The following is a 22,633-nucleotide window of genomic DNA, read 5'->3' on the forward strand; positions in this document are numbered from 1 at the left end:
ACTGCATTTCTTTATAAACCACATCTGATGGAAGCCAACCGACTGCCCTCGAACGGCCGATGAATCCTAAAACGCGAGCGCGAACACCTGCATTCTTGTAGATGACAAAACGTTATACAAAAAGTATTTTAATATGTCAACCATTTGCATTGGAGATGCCAAATACCATGTGGAAATGTCAGCTGGAATTGTAGGTCAAATTCCTTTGACCTGCACTGATTTTATTCGAGGAGGAACTGTGCCATTGAACAGCATAACTTACATGAAATAAACAGATAACTGTATTTTAAAATGGAAATTATTTAATTGTTGTATTTATTTCAATAGTAACAATATTTAACGTAACGTATCAATCCCGTTAGTTTATACGGTACAACTATTTACAGATGTAATTCAAGTTTGATGTTGACTGTACAGTGTCTGCTGTTGGGGGGAGTATGAAAGACACACAGATCTGTGTGTGTGTGTGTGTTTGTGGCCATCTGTGAATTCGTTCTGTTGAGCAACATCAGCGGAGGATGCATCAAGTCAGGACTTTTCCTTTTCCTCTTCCTCTTCTCTTCATACATTTTGCTCAATAATTATTCTTTAGATTAATTTATGACAAAAAAACAAATGGGGTTAAAGGCATTCATATCCCCATGTACTTATTTAATGTACATATTTAAAAAAAAAAACAAAGATTTGAAAATGAAAGGTCCCAAAACACTCTTTGGACTCCATAGTGCCATTCCGCAGGTTCTCCTGGTCATCCGTTTTGGGTCTTTTCCTCCTGACCTCTCAGGCATTCTTCATCTTGCCGTTGAGAGTGCTTCCATTCTCGTGGTGTTTCTTCCCGTTGCTCTGGCCGTTTGCATGTACGCCATGGCCGTTCGAAACTACCGACGAGCCGTTGGCCACTCTGGTAGATCCATTAGCCTTGCCGTTCTGGGTGAGCTGTTGGGTGTTCTTCGGTAGCCTCCTGCCCTTCACGTACGCCTGGTACCAGAAGTTCGAGAATAGCACGAAGAAGAAGGTCCCGTACATCCAGATGAGGTGAATGAACAGAGGCACCTGGTAGTCGCAGCTCTTCATGAAGTACCACTGGGTTACATGAAGAGACACCAACACAAACTGGATCTGTTGAGAAGAGCAAGGAAGTCTGAGTTTTTGGTATAGTTTGAAGACATCTTTAAAGGGATAGTTTGTGAAAAACAAAAATAAATGTGCAATATTAATGCAGCTCTTTCCAAACAACACCAGTTCAGAGTTGTGAAAGCTTGTTCCACCACAGAATAAAAAGAAATTGCGACTTTTTAATCTCACAATTCTGACTTTTTTTCTCGCATTGCTGAGAAAAGTGAGAATTGAGAGATATGAAGTCAGAATTGATTTTTCGTAATTATGACTTTATAACTCGTGATTTTGAATTTATATCACACTATTCTGACTTCATTTCTCACAATTCTGACTTCTTTTCTCAGAATTGTGAAATATAAACTCGCAATTGCAAGTAAAAGTCACAATTATCTTTTAAAATGTTTTATTCAGTGGCAGAAACAGTCATTCTAAAATTTAAAGGGTTATTTTACTCGAATGAAAACTTTCATCATTTACTCCCCCTTAAAGGGATAGTTCACCCAAAAAATGAAAATTGTATGAATTTCTTTCTTCTGCTGAACAAAAGAAGATATTTTGAAGAATGTCAGTAACCAAACAGTTGATGGACCCTATTGACGTCCATAGTATTTTTTTCCTTCCATACTATCAACTGTTCAACTGTTTGGTTACTGACATTCTTCAAAATATCTTCTTTTGTTCAGCAGAAGAAAGAAATTCATACAGGTTTGAAACAACTTGAGGGTGAGTAAATGATAACAGATTTTTTTAACAGAATTAAACCTTTAACTCTGCTTTTCTTCCCATCCAGTGAGCTGTTGACTGAATTTGTAAATTGGATCAACCGATTCACTGAAAAGAACGATTCTTTCCTGAATCAGATTCTTTCAACTCACTTGAGTGGATTATCAGTGAATAATTACTTAAATTTCTGTTTGTTTCTCACAACTTCGGAAGCCTTGGAATAAGTTGAATAGACCATTTTTATGGGCCTTTTTTGGTCCATTTTGAAGCTTGACAGTCATGGACACTACGAGTCTTCAAATACATCCTTTTGGTGTTTTGTGGAACAAAACATGAAGGTGAATAAATAATGACAAATTTCAGGGTGAACTATCCCTTCAACATCCACACAGGTGAGTTTTATTCTGCTCTACAAATAGAATAAACATACCAGCTGAATTGCAGTCATGTATTTCTTCCACCAGAGGAACTTCTGGAAGCGAGGCCCGGCAGCAGAAAGGCCGTAGTAGGAGTACATGATCACATGGACACAAGAGTTGATCATGGCGTGGAAGGAGCCCATTCCACCTGCAAGAAACAATGCAGCGAGTCTTAAATGTGAGTCACATATGCTAAAGCAGTAAAACAACAGACTCTGATGACCATGAACACCAAGAGCTTCATTTACAAAAATTAGATTGTGCAGTAGAACATGCAAAAGTTCCTGGCTTGTTTTCTGACTGAAATAGAATATATTTGTCAGGGCACAGGTCACGTCAACTAAAACAGCATGTGCCAATCATGTAAATATCTGCTGACTGACCCAGATGGGAAGGAGAATGGCTCACCTGGTGCATAGCTCACGCCCCACCACCACGTCCAGGGCATGAAGGAATGGTGGAAGATGTGCAGGAAGGTGATCTGACCATGTTTCTTGCGCAGCACAAAAAACACCTGAGAATAATACATCATTCATCAATACATGAACCAACATAACTAGTTTAAAATCAGAAGTTTTGGAGTAGCGCATTTAAATCTTACAGTGTCCATAAGCTCAATGAACTTCGAAAACAGGAATAACCAGGCGACTCTTGTCATCTAGGAAAAAAAGACATCTTTAATATGGAGAATTTGATTATTTATGCACAAACTGCAGTAATATTTGAGTATATTACAGGGTACGGAAAGCAAATCTTACTCTGAGTGCTTGAGGGCTGTCTGAATAATCACATGGGTCACATCTCCACGTGTATCCTGTTGCCCACCCCGACATCATGAACTACACATCAAGTAAAGATTGAAGAGTATATCAATTTATCTTCAGGAACTGGTTGTGAGCAGCAATGCAAAAACAGAATAGCGTCTCCATAATGGATCAAATATAACACGCCTCTCTATGTGCCAATACAGAAAAACAAACGTTTATTCAAGTTCAAACACATCTGCGCAGTCACGCCACCTAGCAGAATGATTATCTCCTGGTTCTCACCTCATATACGATATACGCAGACAGGACAACCAAGGACAAGTTGTAAATGATCATAGCTTCTTTCAACTGGAAGGGTTTACGGTTGGCCATAAACTTAGGGCCGGCGTACAGTACGAAGAAAAGATAAGCAAGTAGAATAGCAGACATACTGACTGGAGTCCCCATTAGGGGGTAATCCTTCAACCGTGGGTCTAGAAGGAGAGAGAGAGAGAGAGAGAGAGACACAAAAACACAGCTCTTTTACATATAGCAACAGCTTAACAGAGATTTCACACACACAAATCAACTACATTTTATTCAAATATTATAATTGGATGACAACGGTTTCTCCAAAAAAATTTGACCGTTATGAATTAGTGTTGGGGAAATGTATCGACAAGGCCAACATTATGAGATTTTGAGCGTTTTAGCTTTAGCAATTTTAGCTTCCTTCTATCAGTCTAAAAAAATCTATTGACAGCCTTGTAAATGCATAATAAACTATTTCTTCTGACATAGTAAATTGAGTATATTGTGTAAAATAAATGTTAATTTCAGATATTTTGTGTATACGCTCTCAAAACAAGCAAATGCTAATGCCTCTAGAATTTAGCATTTCCCAGATGGCAAGTTGCATTCCATTCTGAAATGTGTCAGACCACAACTCATAACACTTTGTTGCTTTTACTAGTCAATTTCACTTTCACATCAACTAATATCATGGCAGAGAAACAGTTTAGAAATCTCGTTAAACATGTTGCAATTTTAATAGCCATTTCAGCATTTCATTGTATTGTGTATATACCAAGGATGCAAACTCATCAGGGGTGAAAATTCATCAAATATCAGCTTTAAAAATGGGGATTTACAGCATGAGAAAATAAGGAAAAACTCAACAAAGACTTTTTTTTTTTAAACAAAATCTCTTTTCAGTTGTTTGACACTACATACACACTGTTGTTTTTATGGAACCCATTCAATAAGGCTATATACTAAATCTACAAGTACTACTACTACTAATTATTATTATTATTATTATATATTTCTATTTTATTAAATTATAAGAATTTTAAAGTCTTTAAAAGTATTTACTTCTTAAAACTGCAGTGAACCAAAGACAGTCTCAAAAACGCAGTGTGTTTCTGACGTCACAAACTACCTTGTAACTGATCACGACAACGTGTGATCGTCAATGAGTGGATCTCTGAGCTGGTGTGAGTGAGTGGAGGCGGGGTGGGGCTAATTTGCATATTCATAGAACCACGTATACTAAATGGAACAAGGGTGTAGGGTTACATTCAATCTTTTTTAAGGCATGAAGAATTTTATTTTCAAGGAAAAAACTTTCAGATATCTAATTTTGGTGATCAAAAAATGATGGACTACAGGTGGACTTTAAGAATTTAAAAAATTAAGCATAATTTTATTTTATAGAACAACAGTAAAATTACAAAACTAATACAAGTATGCATCCCTGGTATACTAGCTAATACAAGATTGTCCATTGAAAAAGTCATATCGGTTCACTGTTAATCTGAATAGAACCAATTCAGATTCAGGACTACTTAATGTATCCATGTAATCATTTCATGACCATGCATTTTTACCTGTTCCTGCTAAGAGGCTGTCATAGACCTCCAGTATTCTGTCTTTCACCATCTCCAGCATTTTCACTGACGTCAGCTTCACGTTTGACTACACTAAAGCACCTGTGAGGGCAAACAGAGATGTTGTCAGTTCAGAGTATAATGTCACATGGCACAAAACATGCATGAGTGCAGATAGTGCGATTCCTCAGTCAGTACTTCATCTCCACACAGGGTTTTCTACCAGTCAGTCTAATTGAGTTAAATGCCTAACAGAAAAATGCAGTTAGTGTTTGTGAGGGATGGAATGAATTCACTGTATCAGGTGACCTCAACAGCTGAGCCAGTAAAAATGAAAGACCTTGAACCACACACTGGAAACATGTGATGTTCATCTCGTGTCTAGCCAGATGCTGCATTGAATTTGTCTCTTACAAATGTGAATTACATAAACACTTAACTCAAACTCTAAAAAATATACATGTATCAGAAATAATCACTTAAAACGGTTGGAAAGCAAAACATTTTATTCCTGATTTGATTTCTCCGTTTATTCCAAATTCTGTTTCATTGTCACTTTCACTCCATGCATTGCTTTTTCCTCTTGGCTGATATGGTCTGATATTGGGAGGTGTGGCCACAGGAGGGAGTGGAACGGCACAAGTGAGGTAATGTTTTCCTCAATTTAACCTTCATGAAACGCTCGGTCACCTCCACCATGAATGTGTCAATGCTTGAGCTTTGATACAATAAACATTAATGGATTCAATACAGCTGACTAAAGCGGAGTCTGATCTTATCACAGATCTTCGTTCCAACTGAACTCTGGGTAAACACAGGAAGAATTCAGGTGTGTCGCACACTTTAGTTTGAAGTCTTTCTTTTCAATAAAACAAAGAAGTTCCTAAAGAAAGCTGGGAGGAAAGACTGTACAGAAAACACTACCGCAAACTCCCGCTACCCAGTACCTGCGTGACTCGTCATAGACAAACAGAGATAAGTAGATACGGCTACAAGGTTCTTCCGCAAGACGCGTGCGTATTAACCGCTAAAGCGGCAAAATTACAGACTGCAGCTTTAACAAATGCAGGTGTAAAAATTCACCTTGGCTCTGCTGCATTGAATGGGCATCTCATTATATGATAGTAATATAATATTTATATATATATATATATATATATATATACACACACACACACACACACACACAGGCACAGCCGGGAATATTGAATTGGGCTCTCTTTCACATCTTCTTGCGCTTGAAAGGACAAAATCACACAAAGTATCCTATTAAACATAGTTGGTTGTCTTGAGTGAACGTAAAGAGTTGAGGAAAAAAACGCATGTGTACAGTATCTGTAAACTGGATCCATGCAGGTCCTAATAATCCCGCTGCTTTCTGTGTCATTAATGCTAATCAAACAACAAAAGACAAAGAGAAAATCACTCACTGCTCTTGTATGAATAACTTTTCTATTCAGGATTCATCTGCGTTTAATTTTTACATTTGATTACTTTATTAAATTTCTGTATCTGAAAACTACTGTTAGAGCTACCTGAAAATGTACCTGAAAAGCACTTCTTCCTTTCTTTTTTCTGTTGTATTTGTTTGTGCAATTACTGACTGTTCATATGTCTTTAATAATGTTGAATAAAAAATTGGATTAGAGAATTGTGAATTTTGCTAAAACAGTTTAACATGGTAAAAAAAATGGCAAAAAGTTAAGTTTAGGTGTGTTTATATATACACAAAGATAACAGATTTTACATATATTATAAAATGAATTGTATATTAATTGTTAGATATATGTGCATGCAAACAGATACATTTTTTATATGAATGATATATTTATATAAAAAAGGGTCACTCAAAACTACAGCCAAATGTAATCCACTGACCCATTCAGTAGTCATGTATATGAGGATATATTTTTATAACCGTATATTTAGATAAGATTAGCAGTAAATTACTCATTTACAGCCTTGATACAATGATGTGCCCGTATCAGCAGGGAAATATATGACCCAACTGTCCTTCTGATAACATATATACACACACAGACTGACTGGCTCTCATTGGTCAAAATAATGATTTCATCTAAAGAGCAATTATAGCAACGAGAGGGAACAATGTATAAAGGGTCAATAAATGCTGTCTTTACCTTCCAAGGGCTCCACTCACATGAACAAACAGCTCTGCCTTCCCCGCCACCCAACATCTGCTCTATAGCAACGATGGAAACTTCTCTTAAATGGCAAGTTCAGAGTGAAAACTGACAAACTCAGAACTGGTTCTCTCACATATTCTCTGTGTAGATCCCTGGATTGGGGCACACATATGTCACTTGAGATGCTAGTGATAGTGGGAGAGCAACTATGGGCTAGCAAGCACATTCACAGACTGAAGGACAGATCAGAATCATGGACCACGTTACGTCAGCACACAGAGATGTTCATAGGAAACGCACTGTGGCCTTCAGGTTCAACCACTTTCTGGGTGCTATCGCTTCAAGGAGACTGTGATTGTACAAATGTGATAAAATTCCTGCTTTGTGAGTAAAACCTGCATCATATTGACCACCAAATGGAAGTCAGGAGACCTGAGATAAGATAAGTGCAACACTGACTTTAGCAAAAGGAAACACAGCTTGAATGTACACACAAATGCATGTGAACTTCACCGACTTATCAGAAATATTCCTTCCTTTCAGACTTTGCATAATATAAATTCATAGGAAAAAGCTCATTGAAGTTTTCACAACAGTCAAGAATTAGTGGGAGTTTCTCAGAAAAAAAGCCTTCATACAGCCAGGTGTGATAGAGGTTGAACATTCAGTTCACATGAACTTGTACAATCTTGTTCTGTAGGGAGATCCTTTAAGGATCAAATGCACAAGGAGAAACAGAATACAGTGCAAACTAGTTTTTGAACACAGAAAGTGATGTCATCCTCCTGTACACTCAACAAAAATACATGAAGCGACTAAATGTACGAATTACGAAAAAAGAAAAAAGAAAAACCTGAATGCAAGCAGTGTCTGATCAGGGTTGCCAATGTGGGGGAAATCTAATTGTCCAAGATATGAGAGGCATCTGTAAGACGTCTCAGGATTGTTAATGGCTGTGTGGATGCATTGTGAGGTCTTGGCATGGCTGAGAGAACACATGCCTCAGGAACTAAATTCTCCAACAGTGGAAACTCTCGGAAGCCACATCTAAACACACAAAAGAGCTTTGAGTTGACCAGGTCTAATTGGCGTTTATGTCTCAGTGGGTTGCATTTGGATTTGCCTCTGGATTGACTGTCCTGATAAAAATTTACACTTCCTGGAAGGGATGCACACTTCAGAATGACAACACTATGAGTCTGTGGTCATGATGTTAGTAAACCTCTAAAATGCATTGGAAATGCATTATAAAGTCGAAGTGTTGCGCTGTTATCATACATATGTGGAGGACGTCTCAGCTGCTCGGTTAACAAACTCCATCTCTACATATGGTGTGAGTTTGGGTTGCTTATTATGTTCATCTGGAAACGCAACATTCACCATCTCACCAGATTTGTAACAAATCATTTTAAGCCTACACCAACACAGGGGAATACATCAATATGTTTCTAAATATGCACATTGTTCATTGAGATTTCAAAATAAAGGTTTACACCCTCACTACTAAGAAATTAGACAAACGAATTCCACCTAAGAAATTACAGTGGCTGTAGCATTTGTAGCAAATATTGTCAAATATTAAACAAGGATTTGATTATGCTGTAAGGTGTAACAACAACCACCAGACAATTAATGTAATTAACAGTGTTTTTCAATAAAACTTAATGATTACTTTGTTTGACCCCATTATTATTTTCTTATTATCATTTTAAAGGCTATTGTTTACTTAGGTCTATTTTTATTCTCACACACACACAAAAAAGATCCAATTACTCGATTAATCGTCAGAATATTCGATTGATTACTCATAATCATTAGTGACAGCCCTAGATTAGTTGAAACATTTCAGTATGCACCCGAATTACTTTGCATTTTGTGACTTTCAGTCAAATAAATGACTATTTTTCCAGTCATATAATTTGTCATTGAAGATTTCTTAAAAAGTGTTCAAATAGTGTCTTGATGTTCTTCACACCGCTAGTAGTAACAATAATGAGATTTTTCCATTGAGTGAGTTCACGTAGTGTAACAGCGCAGTGCTTCTGGGTTGTACGTCAGAACGTAGGCTCACTATTGGCCAGCATCACACGCATCACACACATGACCAGCGTCGGCCAATAGTACACTACGTGAACTCACGACAGATGCCCACACAGAAGAAAATGAATAGTTGAATAAAGTCGTTATTTTTGTTGTTTTTTTGCGCACAAAAAGTATTCTTGTCGCTTGATAAACTTATGGTTGAGCCATTGTAGTCACTTGGACTATTTTAATGATGTCTTTATTAACTTTTCTGGGATGGCAGATGAAATTACATAGAAGCCTATGAAGGAGTGAGCCAGCTCTCAGATTTCATCAAAAATATCTTAATTTGTGTTCCGAAGATGAACGAAGGTCTTACGGGGTTGGAACAACAATGAGGGTGAGTAATTACTGACATAATTGTAATTTTTGGGTGAACTAACCCTTTAATTGTCAAGAAAATAATGACCAAACATCTTAACGGCCCTAACATGCTCAATTTTCTTAAAGTAAAAATATATCGATTATTTAATTATTTATATTTTGACTTTTGTAAATTGAAATATGACCCAGACACATTCTTAAAGGGTTTCACTTCAGAAATGACCAGTGTCATTCAGCTTATAGACCAACTCTCAAACTGATTGTCATTCTGTACTGAACCTGAATACATAAAAGAAAAGAAAATCAGATTATAATCACCTAGTCATTGAGTGAAAGTCAAACTGAACATAACAATGCAGCATTGGTCTCTAAAGATTAGACAGGAAAAAGAGACTAACACAATGGCCATTTATGGTAACAACACCCTCATCAAAGCCCTTTAAATGCAAAAATAAATCATTCCATCGTATGTTAGCATTTAGTCCCTCTTCCTCCTCTACTCTATCAAACTTCCCCCACTCTCTCCCTCTCTCCATCTCTCAACATAAGGAAAACATAAAGCCATATCCGGCCCTTTAAGTCTGCTCTGTGAGAATTAGCGGGCAGGCGTAAAATGACACGGTTGCTAACAGAGACGGGGAACCACCCTGCTCTCAGCCCGCCTGTCATGTGACCAGACCTCATCAGGTCAAAAGCCACAGGCAGAAAAAGACATCTAAAGACAAGCAGAAAACCACTATTAACTGAATAATCTGTCTTACCTTTCCTAGACAGTAGAGCACAAATCACTCTTTGAGCAAAGAATACGACTCCAAAACAAGTGCACTTCAAAGTAACACTTCCATTTATGGGCAATAGGGAAAGTTTTAAGTACTCAAAGTGAAGCTCGAGCGACAGTTAGCTGCCGGGAGAGCGAATGGAAAGGGTGGGGTTACACACAGGCTGCGGCAACAGGCATCCTGTGAGTGAATCATGCGGCGAAAAAAGGGAACATGTTTAGAGTTAATAATAAACGGAAGAGAAGAATCACAGTATAAAAGCTGTTTGGAGAGGCGACATCTCCACTTTAACACACTTTATAATGATTAAAAGCAGTCTGCATAGGAAGGGCAGGAAAAGGACTTATGGAAAAAGTCTAAACAAAACGAACGGCTCACCTTACAAACTCCTGCCTCCTCTGAGATTCCTGATCAGTGCTGGCAGCCCAACTCTTATCTTCTCCTTCGGCGTCTGCCCTCTCACTGCGGATAGAGGAAGAAACCAGGACAGCGTAGTGGAGAGGGAGAGGCAGAGAAAGACAGAGAGAGAGAGAGAGAGAGAGAGAGGGCAGGAAAAGTGGAAGGAAAGAGACAGAGTATAAGTGTGTGTGTTAGAGAAATGACGGTGTGACTGGTACGGCTGCCTCCTGGTCCCTCCCACCCTGACTCACTCTGTGGATGAATAACTGGCTCTGAGACAGCAAACTGGAGAATAGAGACTGAAAATGGGAGTAGGACAGAGAGAGAGAGAGAGTCTGTGTATGTTTGACTAAACGGCGAGTAAGTTAGAACTATTGACCTGCAGTTTAACAGCTGTGGCGACATGGTTTAGTGGTCGGTGAGCGGCAAGGATCCTGTTACTGTGTGAAAGTTTTAGGTCAACCTAGGGCTGCACAGTTATGACAAAAATTATAAATCATAATTATTTTGGTCAACATTGTAATCATGATTATTTAACATGATGAGTGGGCCATATGACCAAAACCTTACACAATAAATTTATTTAACCGATTTCAAATTTTCAATTTCACAGCAGACTACTAGGCTAACTAATGCACTGTAAGGAAAAATGTCCACAAAAAATACTGAAATTAAGTTAAAAGTCAGTAATGCAATAAAAACAAAAAAGTAAAGTACAAACAATAGGACAAATACAATAGAAAAATTATACAAATGAATTTGAATGTAAATAAAACAGCATAGTCTTCACTATAAGAATTAAACTAGCTTTTGATTCTTATTAAACTTAGTAATTCGGTCAAGAGCAGCGAGTGATTTTCTCATTTTCTTAAGTTAGCAACATTTTAGTCCACAGTCATTTAAGACAGAAAGCACAGATCCAATATACTGATACTAGGGCTTTCCATGTAATTGCACTTAAACTGATTTGGCTTATCGCGATTTTGAAATCGCAATGGCTGCGATTATTTTTTATGCACAGCTTGTCACTGATGTACGGCTCTGGAACGCTACTCCATCTGAAAGCACTGAGAGTTTTATTCACTTATAACGTGCATTTGAAAAAGCATCTTTCCAAACATGAGAAGCATTTATGAACCTCTTGTCCAACAAAAGACAACATTTTTTCAACAGCTTTTACTCCAAAATCACTTCATAACGACAGTTGAGTTTCCTTCTGTGAGATGGCCTTTTACACAGAATAAGGCAGTCGTGTGTTTATTAGTCATGTTTAATCAAAGCGTTTCATTCTTCTGTTTATTCAGCTCCAGCGATGATGCCCGGGGATTTCCCGGATTAATGTGTGTTATCTACTTCTGCGGCGGGGCATATTTGGCGTCTCTGAGCGAGAGCGCCTTCTGGCTTTCAGATGGAGCAGCATTTACTACCGATCAGCCGCACTGCACTGACAAACTGCGCATAAAATAATCGCAGCCTTTGCCAAATCGCGATCGGTTTCATTGCGATTAATTGTGCAGCACTAAATAATACGCATTCTACTATCTCCCAATTGTTCAGGTTTACTTGTGACATAACCGACTAGGTTTACGTGAGTACTTGCCAAGTCTTGCATTTTGACATATTTTTGTGTGTATTTGACCGTTTAGGCATGAACCCGAAGGCCAAAGTTCACTTTGCTTGTCCGTGTTCCGCTCCATCTCGGAGCGCACACACAGAGAGCTGCCTGAGGAAAAAGTGAGTTCTTTCACGCTTAAAGGAAAATCTTTTTCCTTTGTCCTCATTTCAAGTCACTTTACAAGATTCCGTCCCCAAGGATGAAATAGAGGGCCCCCCCAAACGATTATCTCGATTATCATAGGCCTATTTTCATAATCGCCCTAGGTCAACCAACCTTATTTATTTATTTATTTATATATTTATTTATTTGCTCAAGAACTGGAGAAGGGTGTTAGATTTAAAAAAATATTATTCACACTACCATTCAAAAATTGGGAGTCTAAATTTTTTTTAAAGTCAATTATGCTCACAAAGTTGCATTTATTTGATAAAAAAAAAGTACAGTAAAAACTGAAATATTGTAAAATATTATTACAACTTAAAATAACTGGTTTAGAAATTTCAAATGGAAAGCATTTATTTGAAATAGAAATCTTAACATTATAAATGTATTTACTGTCACTGTACAGTATAGTGTATAATATGAATTAACCTATTTTCAGCCTTTTGAAAATATCTGATTTCTAAAATATCTAATACCATAATATATTCTTCTGAAGTGGCTTAAAGGGTGTTTTAGTAGCAGAGTATATTTTTCTTTAATACACATTAATTATGCTGCAAAAGCTTTCTATTTCAGATAAATGTTATTCTTTTGAACTTTCTATTCATCAGAGAATCCTGAAAAGCAACTGTACACTGCTTTTCTGCTTTCAACATTGATAATAATAATAAATAATTCTTGAGAAGCAAATCGGCATATAGAATGATTTCTGAAGGATCATGTGACACTGAAGACTAGAGTAATGATGCTGAAAATTCAGCTTTGATCACAGGAATAAATTACATTTTAAAATATATTCAAATAGAAAACAGTTATTTTAAATTGTAAAAATATTTCACAATTTTACTATTTTTGCTGTATTTTGGATCAAATAAATGAAGCCTTGGTGAGCAAAAGAGACTTCTTTTAAAACATTAAAAAAATCGTACTGTTCTAATCAATCAGGATTTTTTGCAGCCAATTCCGACTACCAATTTTTTGTCATCATGATCGGCCGTTACTGATCCTAATTCAGATCATTCAGGCTTAATATAAATGATATGTAAGCTCTCTGTTGACTGTCAATGTCAATATATAATATAATTATAATTTATAATTTTATAATATAAAATTATAATATAATCCCTTTATAATATAATTCATATTATCATACAAAAAAACAAACAAACAAACAAACAAACAAAGGTATCAAGTACATTGTCTTAATTGATAGAATACAAGAATAAAATAGAATACAGTTTTTAAGAATTTTTTTAAAAGATTTTGATCCTGTTTGGAGGTTATGTTACAACACTGCTGGGAAAACCCCGGAAAGAGTGATGCAATTTATTTATCTATATTGTTATTGTTCATGATTGACATGATGACTATTAGTAAGCATTTATGACAGGTCATAAAATCAAGTTTGGAATTGTTCGCAAGCATGCCAACTGCATCTGAGATAAATTTTGTGTTGATATCTCAAAGCAATCAAAAGTTATGGCATTTTGAACCATGGTAGACTTTTTATCAAAAGTCCAATAACCTCTCCAAACAAGTGATCTGAGTGTTAATGAATATGAGAACTACTTACATGTTATGCCACAAAGCATAAACATATTTAGAATGAGTCACAAGTAATAATATCCTGGTTGATTGATCTTCCAGCAGAAGTATACCTGTCAATCTGAGCGATCAATCCAGTCCAAACGAGGTCAGTGTAAAACACTGTAAAACTACTTGAGTTGAGATTGGTCTCAACACATTGTCCCTTCCCAATATACACACCTCCAGTTTTCAATATACCAACATACCCAAGATCCAGTTTTCATTGGCTGCACTTTCAAATGACATTGGATATCACTGTGTAATAATCGCTACACGATCGGATCCCGGAAGTCCTATAGCTTTAGCCAAGCATCATGTCATGTCACTCCGTGAGGATTTTCTCAAGATCTACGCATCATGTTATATTGTGTGTGGGCTCGTTTGAATCAAAACAACCTGCTCTAAATAAAGCTGTGCGATTTACTAAGGTTTACTAATGCTTTTCGAAGTTACAAAGCAGAACGTGGTGCAAAATCCACCTTCTGTAAACTTTTTACGGTTTTTAAATCATCAAATTGCGATCGGTTCATGAGATCGACCAAACCTACTGACTACCGATCAGGTCATATAATGTGATTACTGGCCGATACCTATCTGCGGCCGATCGATCGGAGCATCCCTAAGAATTATTTGTCATTTACTGTTTGCCCTACTAATATAACAATACAAATAACCAACATATTTTTGCTAAAACGTCTTAACACATCATTAAAAAAATACAATGCAGAGAAAACAGTGAACTTTTCTGAGTGAGGATACAAACAAATATTTGAATCAGACAATTTGAACTGACTCGCCGAAATAAATCAAACATATCAACAGTAAAGGCCAGTTCACACCAAGAACGACAACTATAAAGATAACCATAACAATAACTACATTAGCATCTACACCAATAAACAATAACGCTGTTTATTCTAAGCACACACTGCAGTTTTGGTTGTCTGCCGCTTTAAATTAAGTTTTATGTAACAAAGTTCGGGAGGAGCACATTCAGGTAATCAACCAATCAGCACAAGAAGAAGCCGGTATAAAATGTAGCCTTCCCTCACCTCTGTCCCATGACAGTTTCACCGCATCCCTCCACCACCCCATCACCTCACTCTTGGCTGGTTTTCTATCCCAGTCAAAAGGGGGAAGTATTCTGGGTTTGGGCCAAATTCCGAGCTCGGAGCCAAATACGCATAAATTACTATATCTGATTTCATGTACGTGTGAACTCGTGAAATGCTCAAGCTGTTTAAAGTGGAATGAATTCTGATTGGCTGTAAATGATTTGATCAGCTGTGAAAAAAAATCTCTCAAAGTGATTCCTATGATGTTTCCCTACAGACGAATTGGGATCTCGCCTGAGAGCCTAATCACCTTTGAATGTAAACTAAACAAGCCAACGGACATTGGCGTGCAAGATTTGCATCTAATTCGATTATCTAACAAGATTATACATCTTGTATAAATATGGCAGCAGATGCAATACACATTCAACTTTTCGCTTCGGAGCAGAGCGGTTCAATTGTTCTGCTTTTCAATCATCGGAATGTGAATTCAGTGAGTGTCCGCGAATGTTCTTCGGGAAGAAGCCTCTGTTCCGGTGTCGGTGTGACGGCACTACAGCAGTGGCTGCAATCTCTGAGAGCATTTAAACGGCTGTTTTCACAGCTTTCAAAAGCGTTGTGCCTTACATGAGAGTGCTGTTCATTGTGCTGTGAGTTTGAATACACACTGCAGGCTGCACTATTTCCTGCTAGTTGTGCAGCGGCCATTTCCCCTGTGCGCTTCAGTGCTTTACAGAGAGCTTAATTTCCCTGAAAGAGTAATATATTTCAGAATAGCCAGGGTGACCTGAGGTCCACAGTGAGGGCAAGATGTGGAGCTTCTGGTCCTTTCCATGGGGGGCCAGTCGTCTCATTCGGGGCTCCGCCGGACGGATGTCAGATGTCGATTGCTGCATCAGAGGGTGAGCTTGAGTCCGGGGATGAAAACTCGACTACGTTGCCCACTACGGGGAGCCTGACCCAGAACTGACCCAGAACTCGGGCTGCCCGAGCCTGACCCAGAACTGACGGCTATGTTTTCCCGGGCCGCTGAGAGTTGGGCTCGAGTGAAAGCCTCCACCGTGTCCCAAACCCCCAAGGTTGGACAATTGGTTTCTCTGGGCGGCTCGTGCTGGTTCTCAGCGCACTGCCCTAGCACCTTTCTTTCCGGAAGTGCATGAAGAGGTCACCAGATCGTGGACGGCACTTTTTTCTGACAGAAACCAGAAAATCTCGGGAGATCGTGACCACATCACTCCCTCCCCCGGAGGTGGGCAGGGTGGAGAATCTTCTGTTTCGGTGGAGAATCAATTTTGTTTCAGTTCCACCACTGGCCCCACAGGGTATCGGTGGTACCCAAAGTTTCAATAATATCTCTGGGTTCCAAGAGGGTGCGGTTGGCGGTGTGCAACGCATTGCCACCCTCAGCCGCCTCTTCTATCGCCAGCAGGCAGCATCGTGCACTTTGAAGATGCATCCAAGTTCTAGGAGTTCCCCTAGAACAAGTGACCATGCATGGTTGATGTAGACCTATTTGCCACCCTGGACATGTCTCACTGACAGTTGTTTTACTCCCTGACCCAGCTGGCCCCAGGGCCTATGCAAGTATGCGTTTCCCCTAGTGAGCCTACTCGCACAGACACTGTGCAAAGTAGCCAGTAACAACGGAGACCCCGCTTAAGTGTCGGCTTGCTGCGCCATTCCCCTGCGACCGAATGCGTGCGCTATTCTGCTCCAGTAGAGTTCCCCAGTTGGCGAGCCCTGTTGAGTTCCTCTACCACCACCTTTGGCAGTCAGACGTGGCGGAGTGTCCGACGCCAGGAATGAACTCATAAGTACCCCCATTGGTTGACCTCTGATCCCTACCTTGATCCCATATGTGCATTCTTCCGCTGTACGGCTCCCCTAATGGTTCACTCTGCCGGCTCTGACTGGGTATCGATTCCCCCCAACTAGGCCGGAGCTACCTCAGAGACCTTCCATATGTAGTACTGCCCTAATGGCCATCCTTACAGGTAGGATGTGGATTCCGCAATATCCTTTTCCAAAACTTGAATGGGCACGCTTTCCCAGTGTTATCCAATAATCTCGCTGTATGGATCATGCGGAACAGCAGTGATTGACCTTCTCTGCGTAATCCCTGTTCCATCTTCCGCCCCAGGAGGTGCGGGGGGATCAGGAGGCTTAAATAGGGCGCTGGAAGGGGCAGCAATAGTGGCGCTTTGTTAGGGATCCCAATTCGTCGGTACGTCGACGGGACGAACATGACTGACTGAAAGGGAATGTCTCGGTTATGTATGTAACTTGTAACCCTCGTTTCCTTGAATGAGGGAACGGAGACGTCACCACCCTCGCTCACTGAAGGAGGGAACAGAGATGTCACGTCCCGTCGCCACAGTTGCTGTACAGCCGCTGAGTGGCCGGTAGGGCTGGGCGGTATATCGAGTTGTACAATATATCGATTTTTTTTTTTTAAACGATATGGAAGGGAAAAGCAAAATACCGTTTATATTGATACAGTAGTTTGATACGAGCACATCTGAAAAATAGCTGAGGACGCAGTGTGAGCTGCTGCAGTGAAAGTACATAGTACAATTTGTCCTTTACATGACCCAAGCTTATATTAAGGGCTTCAAAATAACTGGTAAGATAGTTAACAAGTTTAAAGCAGCTTGCCCAGTCAGATGCTCTGACAGATAGGCTTACTGTTGCTGACTGACAGATAAATACTTGCGCTGTTGAATGCGTTTGAGATGTGGTGCTTTCCTCAGTGCTTAACTTACATTTCACAGGTATATTCTCCATCTGTAAATGTTAGAGAGTCAAACAAATATGTCCATCTCACTGTCAGGAGAGGACGAGCCTTCTGCAAGTGAATCGCCGCCAAAATTCAAGCTTCCGTGAATGAGCACCGCCGTGCACATGCGCGCCAAAAAGACAGAGCACAATAGAATAGTAGCGCAATAATTCTGACTAAAATATACATATTGCTAAAATATTTGTTGTTGGAGACAATAAATGTGCCATATGTGGAATTGTAAACGTACAAGTATTTTATGAAAGTGACCATTTATAATGGGGTAATCAAATGCAGGCTAATATAATTAGTTTGTGCTTTTGTTTTTATTTTTTAGTTTAGTCTTTACTCAATTTAAAAACAAAAGCATTATTTCTGTTTTTAGATTGTAATATTACAATGTTAGAATGTAATGTGATTTTAACCACCTTTTTGCACATACTATATTGCATAGCCTACATTACATTTATTATTTGTTTCCAAATCCTTCAATATCAACATTGTTTGCAGGATATCATTGGGCAGGATGTGAAATAATTTAAAAAAAAATAAATACAGATTTTATTTATCCAAATAGAAAAACGTAGAAAGTACCGAGATATATATCGTATATCGCCATTTAACCAAAAAATACAGAGATATGATTTTTTGGCCATATCGCCCAGCCCTAGCGGCCGGGTCACCAGTTCGGCTCCTCAGCGAAAACCTGAATGTGAATTGCATCTGCTTCCATATTTACACCAGTGCTGCGGGGTGGAGCGTGAGATGCAAATCTTGCACGCCAATGTCCATTGGCTCATTTCATTTACACTCGAAGGTGATTAAGTTCAAAAGGCGAGATCCCAATTCGTCGGTCCGTTGACGTGACGCCTCTGTTACCTCCTTCAGGGATTGAGGGTTACATACATAACCGAGACGTTCTCTGTGTTGTTATTGTTATAGTTGTGGTGTGGATTCTGCTATACTTTTATATTTAGAACGATTTTCTTTGAATATCTTTATTGTCATAGTTATCATCCTTGGTGTGAACGGCCCTTACCACTGATTTGATTTCACTACTGAACTTTAAAGAAGTGTTTTTAAAGGAGTTCACACACAGTGATGAGCAGCAAAAAAGACCAAGACCAAAAGACCAAAAAAAGACAAAAAAAAAAACTTGTCACCTGACCCGCTTTTTGGGAAACCCAGTGGCTAAGAAAATCATGCATTATTTTCAACCCTATGATCACTAGTAAAATTCTCCCGAATATACGATATAGTGTGTTTATTGTAGTACTGAAAACTGAACCCTCCCGGCCTGCGCTTATAATATTATTCACAAGCCGAGGCGAGAAATCAGTGCAACTCTGTAATGATGAAGGGGGCTATTGTTGTACACCACCCGCTCTTACCAGAAGGACAACAGAGAAACACACCCTGCCACACAAAGCCAGCATCTATAACATCACTAACCCTCATAAATACAAAAACCTCCTCCAGACCAACAAGAGCACAGCCCTCAGTGACCATACACATATTAAAAACACCCTGTGTTCTTTTTGCATAAACTACATCTAAAAGCTAAGCTGTCATGTTCATGCAAATAATGTAAACTACTATGTCCTGTCAAAAAGAAATCTGCATAAACTGTGACACATACATAATGATAAAACATACATAAAACAAAATTTCAACCTCGAAAAAATGTAGTGTAGCCAATAATCATTATAATAATTTTTTTTTTTTTTAAATGATGTTTGCTTGTGGGTCAATAACGCTAAGGCTATGCTGCAGTGCTGCCAAATTCGGATTCAGACGTGGTCTGTTCCATGCAGTGTGAATAGCAAATACATAAAAAAATAAAATAAAATAAAAACCTTTAAATGTAAGGTTTAACGATTACCGGTTTCACTATAAACCACAATAAAATGTACTGACGGTTAGTATTATAGTTTAAAATTGAATTATCATTAAAACCGTGTTTGATTATCGCGATTTTAATAACTCATTGTAAATCATGTCCAGCCAGCAACAGGCTGACGCAGGCGCAGCGCGCAATGTTGTTGTTTTTTTATTCGAGAAGGAATGGCGGAAGGCAGATTAATGTTTTAAATCTTACCCATTTATAAATTAATTTTGTACAGCGTACAAAACAATCGTCCAGACAAGATGATCACAAAAACATTATCAAACTCAGTAAACAATAAATCAGCTCCGATTTCATTTTCAATACAATTGAAAACGGAGACGCAAGACGGCAAGTTGTATTTGAATGAAACGAGAGAGCGCTTGCGCGTCCGTTGTGATCACTGATCTATATAATGTCATTCTATATAGATCAGTGGTTGTGATACATGTGCGCTGTGTTATAATGCTTGACGACGGTCATTTTAACAAAACCGTGATAATATTGATAATCACTATAATTTTGGTCACTATTATCGTGATATGAAATTTTCATACCGTCCCATCCCTAATTACTTACTATATACAGTGAATAACTAATCTAACCCTACATTTAATTTAATTTTTGTTAAATTAAAGAGTTCTTGGAAGTGAAAAAGAACAAGTCATTGTAAAATTTGACAGTGAAAAACGGAAAAATTTGACAGTAAATTGACATTCCCAGAACTCCCTGCGTGACTTCACATTTGATGTATTTTCATTTAAATAAATAGTTATGTACATTATGGTTTTATGCTACATCTAACGTTGTTAAATCAATGTTTATTTGCATTTTTTATGTCATCTGTGTAACTAAGTGTTAAACAATTAACAGTAATAACATAATAAACATAATCGTATTTTTAAAAATTTTTACCAACAATTTTTTTTTAGTGATAAACCAAATTTGATCAAACACATATTTATGCATGTTTTTTATTTTGTCATTTATGAAGTGATGCATATTTCGCATGATAAACCACATGAAATAATTGGTAAGAATTAAATGATAGCAGCTAGATCTACAGTACATACAATCTCTACTCTCAGCTTTCCACCCGTATGGCACAGCAATAATGTCTGAGGGCCATTAAAAAAAGAAAAAAAAAATCTAACACCCAAGTCAATCCTATAGCAACCAATGCTGCTACACACCAGAGTAAACGCACACAATGATCTGATTTGATGACTAGCAATGTGAACATGCAGCTTAAGAGCACTGCAGAACCAACTTAGGATTTCCACACATCATCGAATTTGAACCTTGTGCTTCACCACAAAGAGCTTTTAACAAGTCCATACAATATATGAAAATCTGTGAGGTGACTGTGGATCAAAGAATCTATGAAGACATATTCAGGTTGGGCCTTGTTCCACAAGGTGTAGGGCTAGAGTGTAATCATTAACAAATTCAACAAACCACAGGGGATGGTCTACAGATGGTCTATTAAGAAAATCAATAACATTGTACTCATTAGCAGATGCACAAAGATTACGAACATGAATTTTTTCCACTCCCGGTGATCACAGCTTAAACGGACAACTGCTCAGTCGAACTAGAGGTTCGCTGGCTGGTTGTTAAGTGGGTGAAAGGTGAGATGCCTGAGGAAAAGTCCTCTCAGACTTTTGGAAGCCAAGTTCACAGGTATAATGCAAATACTTAGATAGATACTCATTGCAAACAGGAGATTGGTGTCACAGACCATTCAAGCTTGTTGGACCAGTGTGTCCACCCTCTTAAGTCACCCTCAGTGACTGTGTGTGAGTGTGTGTGTGTGCGCGTGTGTGGATGTAAAACAGAGAAAGACTGTGGCTATCTTGATAACTAAATATTGTGAAATTTACACTGTATACTGCAGTGCTGCTTACAGGTACTATTTTGTAAAAAAGTGAGGAAGCTGTTAAAAGAAGTGAAACATGATATGTATGATAATGGGAAACCACTCACATGTAATACTTTATAATGTAATACATACATATACACACACACACACACATATCAGTGTTTCCCATTCATTGATCTATAGTATGCGAAAAACTGTACGCCAACAGAGAACGTCCGAATACATGGTATTCAAAAAACAGTTGGCAAAAAGTCCCCAGATGACCTACTACTTCTGGAGAGATTCTGAAGTGTGCATTCGAAGGACACTTTACTATCCCATGAGGCCACAGGAGAGGATTTATGAATGGAGGTGAAGGGACGCAACTGATGCTGGTAGGTCACATGATAATGATAACTAGCGGATGTATCCGGATTACATTCATACTACACAAATTCATACTATATAGAACATACTTTTTTAACAGTCGCGAAGTAAATTCAAATTGAAATGTAGTACCTACTCAGACAGCACGCGATTTCTGACGTGGCTTGTCTGTTTGTGATGCGCAAAGAGAAGTGCGCACTTCGCTTACGCAATCAGCACGTGATCAGCTCCGCGTCTCAGTTCACAGTGAATGAATGCAGTGAACTGGACATGTGCTGATTTTAGCACGAATTTGGGAATGCAGTTATGCATTTTTTTCAAATTTGCAAAGTTGACAATTACAGACTGAATGGATGAATTAATGACTGAATGAGGCATTTATATAGACTGCAATCGCTGCATCCTTGATGAATAAAAGTATTGATTTCTTTTATTTCTTTCCCCAACAAATAAAATAAAAATTCTTACTGACCCAAAACTTTTGAACGGTAGTGTTTAATGTTACAAAAGCTTTCCATTTCAGATAAATGCTGTTCTTTTGAACTTTCTATTCATCAAATAACATTGATAATAATGATAAATGTTTCTTGAGCATCAAATCAGCATATTAGAATGATGCTGAATATTCAGCTTTGATCACAGGAATAAATGACAGTTTACTATATATATTCACAT

The 22,633-nt window shown here is 38.3% G+C and overlaps 1 protein-coding gene across 4 annotated transcripts in view; it reads right to left on the reverse strand.

Annotated features, from left to right (window-relative positions):
* Positions 1-178: 178 nt before the first annotated feature.
* Positions 179-22,633, reverse strand: part of elovl1b (ELOVL fatty acid elongase 1b) — a 32,048-nt gene continuing 9,593 nt past the window's right edge. For 2 of the 4 annotated variants that reach the window (XM_084100760.1, XM_084100761.1), the window contains exons 4-11: positions 10,607-10,690; positions 4,897-4,998; positions 3,311-3,501; positions 3,020-3,100; positions 2,863-2,919; positions 2,670-2,775; positions 2,273-2,409; positions 179-1,119 (exon numbers count right to left, since the gene is read on the reverse strand). In XM_084100760.1, coding sequence (XP_083956886.1) covers positions 781-1,119; positions 2,273-2,409; positions 2,670-2,775; positions 2,863-2,919; positions 3,020-3,100; positions 3,311-3,501; positions 4,897-4,957 — 972 coding nt within the window. In that variant the 5' untranslated portion in view covers positions 4,958-4,998; positions 10,607-10,690 and the 3' untranslated portion in view covers positions 179-780. Of the gene's footprint in view, positions 1,120-2,272; positions 2,410-2,669; positions 2,776-2,862; positions 2,920-3,019; positions 3,101-3,310; positions 3,502-4,896; positions 4,999-10,210; positions 10,364-10,606; positions 10,691-22,633 lie in introns of those variants that run through there. The other 2 variants (XM_084100763.1, XM_084100762.1) reach the window with 2 other exon arrangements.

Source organism: Abramis brama (assembly GCF_963993115.1).
Source record: "Abramis brama genome assembly, chromosome: 23".
NCBI classification, from domain to species: domain Eukaryota; kingdom Metazoa; phylum Chordata; class Actinopteri; order Cypriniformes; family Leuciscidae; genus Abramis; species Abramis brama.